Source organism: Copadichromis virginalis, linkage group LG15 (assembly GCF_057382275.1).
Source record: "Copadichromis virginalis isolate Kocher_CV1m ecotype Utaka linkage group LG15, C_Virginalis_male_GT1.1, whole genome shotgun sequence".
Taxonomy (NCBI): domain Eukaryota; kingdom Metazoa; phylum Chordata; class Actinopteri; order Cichliformes; family Cichlidae; genus Copadichromis; species Copadichromis virginalis.
This window is the reverse complement of record NC_140632.1, coordinates 36,183,107-36,195,525: the sequence shown is the minus strand read 5'-3', so window position 1 is coordinate 36,195,525 and position 12,419 is coordinate 36,183,107. Positions and strand designations below refer to the sequence as shown.

Sequence of the window (12,419 nt, the reverse complement as noted above, 5' to 3'; positions counted from 1 at the left end):
CCTCCCTCCCGTTTTTGTGGTTCTTTAGCTTTTTTCGTGGCATGATTGGATTGATTTGTCATTTGCAACAGAAAGAGCTTGGCCACGGGGCTGTGGATAATCCAATTTATCGCTTTGCCATTTATTACAAATTTCTGTGGCTTTTGGGTCCACTGTCACATCGATTCGTTGATTGCTTGCTTAGCTGGGTCCTAATGAGCTGCTGTCTGAATCACTGCATAATCGCCACCCTAATTCACTTCCTTGCCTACCCTCACACTTGGTCTGCTGGCTCGCCACTATTAGAAAGGGATGGACTGCAGCAGCTCTTCCGGCGCACAATTAGTAACATCATCCTTGAAGCGGGTTGTCAATCTGCGTACATTACCATTTAATAAATGACAATGCTTTAGTGGCTGTCACAGGGTGAGATGATGATGCAGCGGCATCTAATTTACAGGTGAATCCAACATGGCGTGAAGAGCAAAGTCTTAGGAGAGGCAGATTTTTGCCAATTTGAAACACTCTGATAGCTCACAGTTGTAAACTCATTGAAGTTTAGATCTATAGCTCAGTGTAAAAAACCCAACAACCAACACATTTCTAGTTACAGGTGGACACAAAGGAATATATACAAGGCTTAAAATATAAAGTATAAAATTAAAATATAAATACAGTTTATGTATTCTAAATATTTACAGTATCGTTATCTTGAAAAAGTCATTAGAGATTGCTTTAATGCACAAAAAATGCAGATGACTATACACTGTGCATGCTACTGCTTCTGAAATTCATCATATATATAAAATAAAATACACACTACACATGGCATCCTGTAGAATTTGCAACTAATTCACTCCCATTACCTCTGAGATTCGTCATTCCTACTCCTCAGGGAAAAAAAAAGATTAAAAAACAAAAACAAAATGAGAAAAAATGTTGAAAAATGAATCCTAGCTACCCCCTCATTCCCCAACCTCTTTGTTCTTCCCTTTTTTGTCTCGCTAGAGTTATTGTTACAAATATTTTAGGGATACCGTGCAAATACCAAATAAGCACATGCTGCAATTTGCAGGTTGTAATCTAAAGCAATATCTTTAAGGCAAACACAGTCAGGTCTGGGACCAACACACCCTTTGATTTCCAGAAGCATCACTTCGAGGTTAGCCGATACCCAAAGAGGACAGATTAGAGAGTAAATACCACTAGGTAAGGGTTTACCTCTGCACCAATATCAGCCTGTCTGCATGGCATTTATCAAGCTTGAAGAGGAGCTTAAGGACACACTGGGATGTGTTTGCAGAGAGGCTGGTGGATAAATATAGGAGGAAGCTAATCAAGCCATCTATCAACAAACGATGCGCACCATCTGTGAGTTTCATCACTCGTCCTATAGAACAGATTTTTTTTTCAGTGCAAGTTCCAGTCTGATGTATGATGCGCAAAGTAAGTGCTGATGTACTTCAAGTATCATAGCTAAATAACTCTCACCAGAAATTTGCATATTAACAGATGGGGAAATACTGTAGGCAGACAATCAGACAGGAGGAGAGATATCCATGCTGTAACCAATCTTACCAGCAAGAAACACATGCAAAATGATTTTCAGACAACATTTCTTTAATACAAAGTCAACATATCTACATACACAGTGGCTTTAAACCAATTATTGTTTCAGTTAGAAGTAACAGTTTGAAAGTGATAGCACTTGGCCCTCATACAAAAAAAGTATTTTTCTGAATTTGGGTTGTTTTTTATTTTTTTCCAATTTGTCGTACTGTATACGTTCTGTTATTTTGATTAATTGATTAAGTTAGGGTTCATCTTTTGTTATTTCCCCTCTTCCCCTGAAATATTCAACATACTCCTGCAAATTTGGCGGTTTGTTTTCAAAAGCCTAACATCTTCACATTAAGTCAAAAAAAAAAAACGTAACACATTGCACAAGCTTTGAAAGACTTCCATGGTTTCAGTTTTGGCCTGGGCCCTTTCTCATCAGCCTCACTGAATTCCAGAGTCTTTCATCTTAGGCTTTGAGTTCATTATGAAACATCTCAAGGTTCCCACTGTTCAGAAATGACATGCTGGAAATGTGAATTTGCAGCACGTTTTTGGTTGTCTCAGTCTTTCCTTGGTTGCATCACTCTGCTATCTTTCACTGAGTCCTGATTTCTTTCTGCATCCCAAAATGAAGCATGGTCAAAGACAAAAACAAAAACCAAAGAAAAAAACAGTATGGTTCTGTTCCAGGCTTAAAAAAAATGCACCGGGGAGACAATAAATCAACGTGTCATGTTGGAACTGAACCATGTCTGGCCTTTAGCATAGCTGTATTTGCTCCTCAGCTAATGATATATTTATGGATTAACACCTTGGCATTTTAGGGAGTTAAACAGTTGCACATCTTCTGGGGGTTTTGTGGAAAGTGTTAAGGAATGAAGGATGCCTCCAGCGTTTTTACCGTAGCTGTGGCTTTAAGAATTTACACCTTTGTGATTAATCCTTTGTTTGAGAATTATTTTAAGACAATATTTCTTTTTCAAAAACACCCTTTAGTTGCTCCACTCTGTCTTACACCTAGAATAAGAATGTAACAGGTCCTTGAAATAATGATTGACTAGCAATTCAAATAGTTGACAGAAAGAACTAACCTCCCAGGCTTGGTCAAATTATACCAGCAGATCACTGGTGCTGATTTCGTGCTCTGTTTGAGGCTATAGGTATGAGAACAGAGGCTGGCATGTTTCCCATTTCAACTGCTAGCAGGGGAAATTAAAGTCAGAAGAAAAGTGAGTGGTAATTAAAGACCAGGGAGGAAGGACTGGAGAAGAGAGGTTTCAGAAAGCAGGCTCTACAACCACCAGGATGTGAGAAGGACTTTGATTTTTGTATTTCTGTCCCCACCTAAAGTATGAGATCTTGAAGGTCAAATGATACAAATACATATAATCTATATATTTGTTTATTTACAGGTATACTCTAGATCATAGTGGATATCTAACAAAATGAATGGCCACATTATGTCTGAAAAATTTAAAAAAGAAAAGAGAACTTGAAGAGGATTTTCTTAAACTGCGAGGGTCATAGCCTGACCATGATCATACAAGATACAGTTCGTCAAGTTGGTCCTATATAGGTAAGAAAAAAATCGTCAGTTTTGAAATATTTGATTGATATTTTGTAGATCACTTCATCAACAGTTGCTCAAAAGAAAAAGAAAAAACGACAAAAAAATAAAAAATAGAAATAAAAAATGGCATCTCCTCATCGGCACAGGTTCTACCCTCAGGTAGAAGAGCAATGGTGAGTGGAGGCAGAGGATTCAGGCATAGTGCTTCCCTCAGCTTCCATTAAGAAACACACAAGGTCTCTAAGATTATATATTTATATATATATATATGTATGTATATATTAAAAAAACCACACACACAAAGAAAAACAAAATGAAATAAAATCATATTTTCAAGCATGAGAACTGACATGTTTAAAAAACAAAAAAGATGATGAGGAGAAACATATAATTCATACTAAGGTTTGGATATATCTTCATATTCTGCATTTAAATATATATGAATGTGTGAGTGCGCAGTACACATGAATGCATACATATATGCGCACAAGCACACAGCCATGTTATACTTAACATTTCTACAGTGAAAAAATAGAATGTCTTTAAACATAATATGAACAGATAAGCTTTTCTCTTTTCCTGCTAATTTTAAAAAATGATACAACATCTGTTAGAAAACTAAACTGAAAAAAACAAAACAACCAAAAACATAATAAAAAGTCAACTATGTAGTGTAAAATAAGTCGTCATAATACAACATTAATGTTTTCGTAATGTTACAATAACAATAAGGCTTTTTTGGAAATAAGAAAAGATTACACACAGTTCTGTCCATCGCTCCGGCTTTTGTGCACACCCACCGGAAACCTGCGCGGGATCCGTAACGCTCGCGTATACCAAAGCGCTGTTCTCGAAATGAAAACCCGGTGATCTCAAAAGCTTGATTTTTCTTTTTAAATCACAACATACACTAGTGTGTCGACCTGCAGTTGTTCGGGGAGAGTAGGGAGGGGTTGGCGGGGGTAATACGTTTAAAGTTAATCTTTTTTTCGTTTGGGGATGTGCAAGTAACTTGTACTGGAGAGTTTCAGGAACGCGTCACAGCGTCGAGATCCATCATGGCTCCTTGGTCTGGCTGTGTCACCCACAGAGACATCACCTTGAAAACGGAGGGCAAATACCAAAGCATCTGTTTTTTGTTTTTTTTTTGTTTAAATGTATCCACCTGTCACCAAAACACACAAACAGTGGAACTAAAGGCCAATTTTTCAACCACATTAATGTGCAGCTTGGTAACTGCAGCAGGCCTTTGCCACTTGAGCGTCTTATACAATGATATAGATGATTATAGAGGAGGCTGGGCGAGAGGGAGGGGAAAAGGAGGCGTGGACGATGACGTCAAGTGGATGCGCTTTCAGTCATGCCAGTTATCAGAGATGGCATCTTTGATTCATCAGTTTCCTCTCCTTCCAAAGTCACACGTACAGCGTACACGAGATAAGCAGCATGTTTGGTTTTGACAGAAAATCATAATAATAAAAAAAAAAATGAGAAAAACGAGATAATTCCTCATTAGACAAAGTTCTGGAGGATGACGATGAGCGTTGGTCACTGTACACAAAGAGAGCCCTCACTTTTGCGGCAATCCTTGTTTGGTTGTTCCATTTTTGTTCCAAAGCTTTCCCCCCCCACCAGGTTTATCTCTTGTTCAAAACCGTGGATGTTGAAACCGCAGCCCCACAATGTAGTGGTTCCAAAGACAGGAGCGATTGTTAAAAAACAGAAGAAAGAAAGAAAAATCACGGGACACGGCTGCCGCTTGTCTCACCTTGGCTGCACGCAAGACGACGCGGCGGAAGCTTCGTGCAGCAGGCGAGACTTTTATCCGGTGACTGATCTTTGCACTGTTAATATACTGGCGTGTTGCAACATTCCTGCGATTACCTGGCTGAGGATACTGATTTCACACGAATTCACAACTGATGCAATTAGCACATTTTAAGAAATGTGTCGCTGTTTTCATCCTCACAACTGTAAGAAAACCAAAAAGTGTCTTCTTTTAGCTCTTAGTGCTCGAGAAGAAGTCGCTTTAATAGTCGAGTGTTATCCCACACAAAATACTGTAAAAACTTTAGGTTTTCTTGAAGGATTTGGTGCCGAATGTGAGTGAACTTGTCCTTTTCTGTTTATTTTGTTTCACTTTTTTTGTACAGCTTGATAAATCTTTTATGCAGGCAACCAGTTTCTTCATTTCTCACAATATTACTCACACACTGTGTTGATGGAAATACTTGAACCCCTTTTACACCCGAGCATATCAAAAAACAAGATAGTCACCAAGTCTTGGCTACATCCATCTGCTTCTCAGTGTTTTTTAGATTTTTATTTGTATTTTTTTTGCCTTCCTTTTCCTTCGTCATCTGTCGCTTGTTACTGTTGTGTCACGAAGATATTTTTTGAGAAGAGAAACGTCCACGAATGTTTACAATGTCCTCCACATTGAAACACTTGAGGTAAGGTAAGCAGTCTGACACTTTGATCAAAACCCGCCCCACATCTTGAGCCACAGCATCTGGTTCCTCCCCTGCCGAGGATCTTCTTTTCTTGAGATGATGGACAATTTTCTTGTGTTTCCTTGTGGCATATTTGAAAAGTCAAATTGGACTCTGAACTGGTTGGACCGGGTGTTGTCTTAAAAAAAAAAAAATCTAGGAGATCCTGGTTGATGTGGCTGAATTGGCGGTGGCGATGTGGTTGTTTGCTGTCGTTTTAAATTTTAGTTCCTATGGCTCAAGAGGCTGTTGAGGTGGGGGTGGGGGGGCAACAGGATTCAGAGGAGGGGGAGGGGGGGAGATGGCTTTTTACGTTGCATAGTGATCAAAGCTTCCTAAGTACTCCAGAGCTGCGTGATAGCAGAATTGATACTCATCCTGTGGAGGGAAAAAAACAGACAGACGCATAACAAATTGCATTAGAACACCTCCCCAGGAGTTTAATGACATGAGAGATTACAATTTTCAGACAATTTCAACTTGCAGTAAATTTCGCAATTTGCTGAGGCAGCGCATGTCCTGACAAGATCATTCTATAGATCCTATACCTAAGTAGAAAGCCTAGATTGGCATGAGCAAAAATCTTTTGCTAAATACAAAAACTTGATTTTGCATTTACCCATTTTCACACAGGAAGACCAGAAAACCAATAATAGACCTTATGGGGGTGAAGACACCCACCCAAAAGTGGTTTAATAGAGCGTTGCTAACTTATTGGTGGTCTTTTAAAATTCCATAAGTCTATCCAAATAAGGAGCAGTGTATGTTATTGTGTGTGACTCTGTGATTTCTCACCTCAGTTTGGACCATAGCTGGCCTCTGTGTTCGGAGCATCTTCACCGTTTGGAAGATATCAACCACACCTTCATAACGCATCCTTTCCAGGACGATGCTAAGGGTGATAAAGACTCCGGTCCTGCCCACGCCAGCACTGCAAACACAAAAAGAGAAAAAAGTGTATTCAGAAAGATGTAAAGCACGCCCTGTGCACACAGCGAGTGAATGGTGCCTTTGTAAATTGCGCCTTTCTTTCGTGTCGCATGCAGCATTTTGTGGGGGACAGTGACTGCAAAGATCTAAAAATACTTTGCACACTGGAAGCTCTAACCACTTAGAGGAAGCAAACTTCCACAGCTGGACATTCTGCTCCACGGTAAAACACCAGTGACACTAGCAAAGGAGGCAATTTGCATGTGAGAACCTCGTGAATCCACTTACATATTGTGGCCACATTCTTGTCTAACACACACACACACACACACACACACACACACACACAAGCCCAAGGACACATAGGCGCACATTTCAAGTCGCACACAAGCGACCAAGCAAACATTTTGTCTCATTAAGTCCCTCCTCCCATGTGTCGAAAAACTCAGCCTTCTGCTGCTCTCCAGAAATACAGCCCGAGTCTTAACTCAGATCCTGAAATACTTGAGAGCTGCCTCTCTAAGCTGCTTTGCTGTGAAATGACTTCCACTTCACCAATGGAACAATAATTGATATGACAACAGATTTATTTGGGCTTCTTCCAGCCTCTGATGCTATTTTGTCTGAATGGAGAGTGGAAGTGACGGCTGCTGGGAGACACTTTTTTGACTTGTGCGTGAGTTTGTTGACAAGTTTGCGTGTGTCTGCTGGAGGAAAACGGCGCACTTGAGACAAAAGATGACTTGGTATTGTTTGACGCCATTAAATGAAAAAAGAAACAGGAGCCTAATCACCCCCACACTGCAGTATCTCTCAGCCCACCCAAAGCCTCTTCATGGGAGTCAGTCACAGACTGTCACATGGGCTCTTAAACTCACTCAGAGCTCCCCCCTCTCTCTCTTTCTCTCTCACTCTCTTTCAACCTCTCCCACTCCCCAGGAAGATCGACTCTCCAAATCTGAAGGCTCGCCGAGCCACTGCAGACTGAGAGGATTTGGTGTCCCCATTCACAGGAAGTAATCAGGCAATTAATGACAAAAAGCATGTGGGTCTATTAGATAGACGCCGAGGAGGAAGGGAGAAGAATAAAAGAAAAGAGGTGCAGGAGAATGGATGGGCCGAGAGGAAGCGAGAGAGAGCGAGGATTAAGAAACAGACAGGCAGTTGACGAACGGGGTAGGCGGGTGACAGAAGACGAAAGAGTAAGAGAAAAGGAAGCTATAAGCTCTACTCTCGGAAACGACTAAGCCTGAAGGAGGAGGGATGGAGAAAGTTGAGAGGGCTACAATGATTAGATGGGAAAGGAGGTAGCTAGAGTCCCGACAGATAATGCAGCCAACAACTATTACTACTCAACTACTCGAGATACACATCGGTGCAAAATGATTCCCTGATTAATATCATCGAACTCTAATGACATAAAACACTTTGCTGTGTTTACTCGCGCGCACGCCTCAAAATCAGGACCGCATTTGATGAGATGCATCACTTATTTAGGCGCTAAATGCAGCCTCTGTCTGCTTTCTTGTGCATTACTCCAGTCCTGCAATAACCAGGCCTTTCACTTTAAGGACAGCACTCCCATAAAGGCTTCACAGAGGGGTAGAATAACTCAGTCTTAGTGGTGCTAGCCTGACACAAGTCCGAGACAACTCCCAGAGGGTCATTTGATGGCTGGTGACATCATTGCTTTTTAATCCAAAGGACGTTATGCTACATTCGATGATGTCATGGCGCCTCTGCAGTAGAAATGTGGCGCAAAAGTGACACCTATTCTGCTCCAAAGGTAAAGTATTTTTAAGAGACAGCAAGGGAATTATTAGTGTTCGCCCATTTGTATCCTTGGAGCTGAATGCCAATCAAACGTTTAAAAAAAGTGTGTCGGAGATCATATACGAGACATACATTCCGTCTTTGCTTGTCTCGCAGCGTATACAGAACCAAAGCTGTGAAGATTGTCCTCATTTGGCTACTGAGAATAACAAGTCATTCAGACGGATCCCACTCAGGGTTATGAATATTAATAATCTGACGTTCTGCTGGTGACCACTACCAAATATCAATTACTACCTGTAATACAGCATCTCGAGTTAATGGTGAAAGTTACCTTGGAAACTACACCGGAGGTGATAAAAATGCACCACGCAGTGATCGTAAAACCCCCAAAAGAATGGCTGTATCATTTCATATGTCTTCTCCTTGCAAATGCCAAGCCACATCTGAGGCTTATCAATTATGAAAGAGAAGGGCCCGTGGAGGTGCTGAGGTAGTGCACTGCGCTTGGCAAAGAGGAGAAGAGGGATGTTGTTAGAGCTGCGCCTTAGGAGGAGCTCTGCTGCAAAACAATAACCATCTTAAGAAGAGATTTAATCTCGTCTTGAGACTTATATCGCTTTCAAGAAGAGAAGAATGTCTTTAGAGACCGGTTTGAGGCAAAGCAGGCGACAACTCATCTCCTTTTAGGAAAACAATTATTAATATAAAATAAAATATACAAGCCATATAATGCACATGACAACATTACCTGCAGTGGACAGAGATTGGGCCATCCTGCCCAAACTGCTCCTTGGTTTTATGCACCTGGCCAATAAAATCAATGAATCCTTCCCCCGATTTGGGCACGCCTTGCTCTGGCCAATCAGTAAACTGGAACTGCCTTACTGTTCTGGATTGGCCATCCTGCAAAACAGAGAGAAAATGAGGTGAGCAGCAAAGATACATTTAAGGTTATCTTAAATGGCGACAGTTCCCACCAACAATTCCACAGTATCAGTATCCTTCCACCAACTCTATGCAGAATAAATGCACTACTAATAGAAGGATCCCCTGTTGGTTGTATGCAAGCATGTTTCTGCTTTGTCTCTCCATCTGAATTGAGGGTCTAGACAAAGGTTGTCACTTGCTAGAGATTGAAATCGATTTGACTTGAATTTGTAAAGCCTTGTTTTTGTCGTTCTCTTGTCGCGTAGGTTCAATAAGAGATAAATGCAAGAACATTTGTTCACACGTGTGGCTGAGAAAAGTGATTCTGACAGAACTAAAAGTTTAAGACGGGCATCCATAATCAGTGTGACCAATCCAGCAGGGAACCAAATGTGAACTATGGTTACAATCTCCCCTTCTCTCTCTTTTTGAGTTATTGTGCTGAATAATGGCTAGAAAAGTGTTTTTGCAGAACATTTTGATACTGGAGTAAAATTGTGACCTTTTTGGATATAAAATGTCATCATTTTATCATTTTATTCTATTAGACAGCAGCTTGAAATGTTGTCATTATTAGCGTATGAATTCTTAAGCTATGGCTGAGAGAGGTCACAGTGACCTTGGGTCCTGGTGAACATTAAAGACAAACTTGAAGAAAATCCCTTAAGGCATTTCTGAGATATTGCATTCTTGAGAAAAAAGGACAAAGTTATGTACATCCACACAGAGGACAAACTGAAAGCAAAAAACGCCTTCGCACTAATTAAATATGCACTTTTTTTCTGTATAAGACTAAACCTGCTGATACAGTGACACACATACTGCTCACAACATAGGGACAGTGTGTCCTCTCTTACTCAAACCCAACTGTTTCCATTTTCTTCCCTATTGTGTTCACAGCGCGCAGTCGTGTGTGTGTGTCACAAAAAGGTCCTAGTTATAGCTAATCAATAGTGCATCTGCCATGACAAGCGTCTCCTCCTAGACACCAAGTTGAATAAGATAATCCTGAGATGCGATCAATAGAGCAACGTGATGGATGAGCACGGAGAGGGAGGGAGGAGGGATGTAAGAAGTAAGAAGGACTTATGGAAAAGAAGGCGGGATTGGAGGATGAAAATTGGAAACAAAAACCCTGACACAATGACGTGCATATTCGAAAAATGTCAACCTTGACAACTTAATCTTTTATTGATTCTTACAACCTTGTTGTAATGGTGAGGCAACTACATTTGCTTCAACTGCAGTGCAAACAAACGCATTTGAATAGTTTTTTTATCCAATGAAGTGGCATCGCAGGAGGAGAACGGACAGGATCTGCTTTATTATGAGAGAGCTGATTATCCACTCTGAGAATGCACAGTCGATACTCGTGTCCTTGTAAAGAAACTTCTTTTGATGTTGTCTCAGAGACAGCACATTGCTCGAGAAAGCCGGCGAGCAGACGAGCATTTTCGCAGAGACAAGCTCTCCGCTTGATGCCACCAGTAATTAAGACAACCAGGTGTTCATTTCTCCAGTTGTTTCTCACTTCTCAGCACAGCAGACCTCAGCTTGGATATGAAGTGTCATTCTCGCACATTCTCTATAGATTTTTTCACACACATGGCGGAAGCACAACTGGTTGAGTACTCAGTTGGCAAGTAAACAATTTATTGTTTTTGAAAATCCTGCTATTAGCTGCTAACGATATTTGATTCTAAAATTTGTTTGGAGTAAATTTGACATTTGAAGTTTGTTACAAATGTTACAAGAGACAAATTCTCAATTATGTTATTGGGGAAAAGAATAACATTGCAATAACATCTTCATCTGAGTAAATTAAAAGTGTCAGTCAGTAGTTAGCTTCAAGCTAACAGTCAGTGCACATGTACAGTGTTTAACCAGTTTATTAGGTCACCACCCAGTGTAAGCTTTATACCACAGCTGCCCTAAATTAACCTTATTGGTAATTACAAAATCATTTGTATGTTTCTGTAATGGTTAATCCACCAGTAATCATTGTTTTTTTTATGCTAAAATCTAATTATCATTGTTATCCACCAATTTTAAATTTACTGATTAAAAAAAAAAAGCTGAAAAATAATAAAAAACATTATTATTTTTTGATAAAGATGGCAAATTATTTACTTGCAGAAAAATGCCTGATTAATTTCTGATGTCTCAGCAAAGTCCACTCAAATTTGGGGTATAAAAATGCTAATTCGGTTTATATATATATATATATATATATATATATATATATATATATATATATATATTAATGAAAATAGCATTTTTACTTTTAAAGACATTATTGAAATTTTCCCCAATATTGTTGAAGAAACTGCAGTATGGTGTATGTAAAGAACAAGATGCAATGAAGACATGCAACATGCTTCATGTCATAAATGACAAAAATCATACTGAGCAGAATTCATGGTAAATGTCAAATGTGTTGAAGTAAACAAGTACCTGAGGGTCTCTAACCATCATGGATGGGAGCTGTCTTACATTCTTACTGATTTATTCTGATTTTTGCCAAGAGCTAACCATCCCCCCGTTCAGACGGTGACTCTATGCTGAACATATATACTTTACGTTGTTACTATATGTCAAAGGATTTAAATAATCTGCCTATTGTCACATGGGACTATACGTGCTGCTGATGTGAGTCTGCATCGCTGCTGCCAAGGGGTACTCTTGTACATTTATTGTGCTTGACAAATACAGTGATTTAGAATCTAATAAGTTAGGCCCCGTATACCAGCTCTCTTTGTAAAACACCTCATGTCTCTTTCCCTGTTTTATGACGCATTGCATGTTTTCTTTCTTGTGTTGCCTTTGTTTTTCCATCTCAAAAACATTTAGCCTCAGCAGGGGGATTAAAAATGAAAGAGGGGCAAAGACAACAACACAATAAACTAAGCACGCGAAAGAAAGAAGGGGGGGTGGGGGGGTGGGGGTGGGGAGCAAAATTTAACACACAACCTGAGGGCCCACGCGCCGTGTCAAATTGTGTGATTAAATACGTGACTGGCTCGCTAGATGTGAGTGTTGAAGCGTGGAGTCTATGCTATTACTGCGCAGAGGCATGCGAGAGAAACACACACAGCTGTGTGCACACACACACACACACAGTCATACATATACAAAACAGACAAATATGTACATGTGATCTGTGCAATAGCAGGGTAAGCCCAGGT

At 40.1% G+C, this 12,419-nt stretch overlaps 1 protein-coding gene across 9 annotated transcripts in view; it reads right to left on the bottom strand.

Annotated features, from left to right (window-relative positions):
• Positions 1 to 1,578: 1,578 nt before the first annotated feature.
• The window catches only part of ptprsa (protein tyrosine phosphatase receptor type Sa), a 258,396-nt gene continuing 247,555 nt past the window's right edge, over positions 1,579 to 12,419 (bottom strand). For all 9 annotated transcript variants that reach the window (XM_085433160.1, XM_085433164.1, XM_085433163.1 and 6 more), the window contains 3 exons: positions 9,056 to 9,210; positions 6,397 to 6,532; positions 1,579 to 5,979 (listed from right to left, as the gene is read on the bottom strand). In XM_085433160.1, coding sequence (XP_085289286.1) covers positions 5,911 to 5,979; positions 6,397 to 6,532; positions 9,056 to 9,210 — 360 coding nt within the window. In that variant the 3' untranslated portion in view covers positions 1,579 to 5,910. The remainder of the gene's footprint in view (positions 5,980 to 6,396; positions 6,533 to 9,055; positions 9,211 to 12,419) is intronic.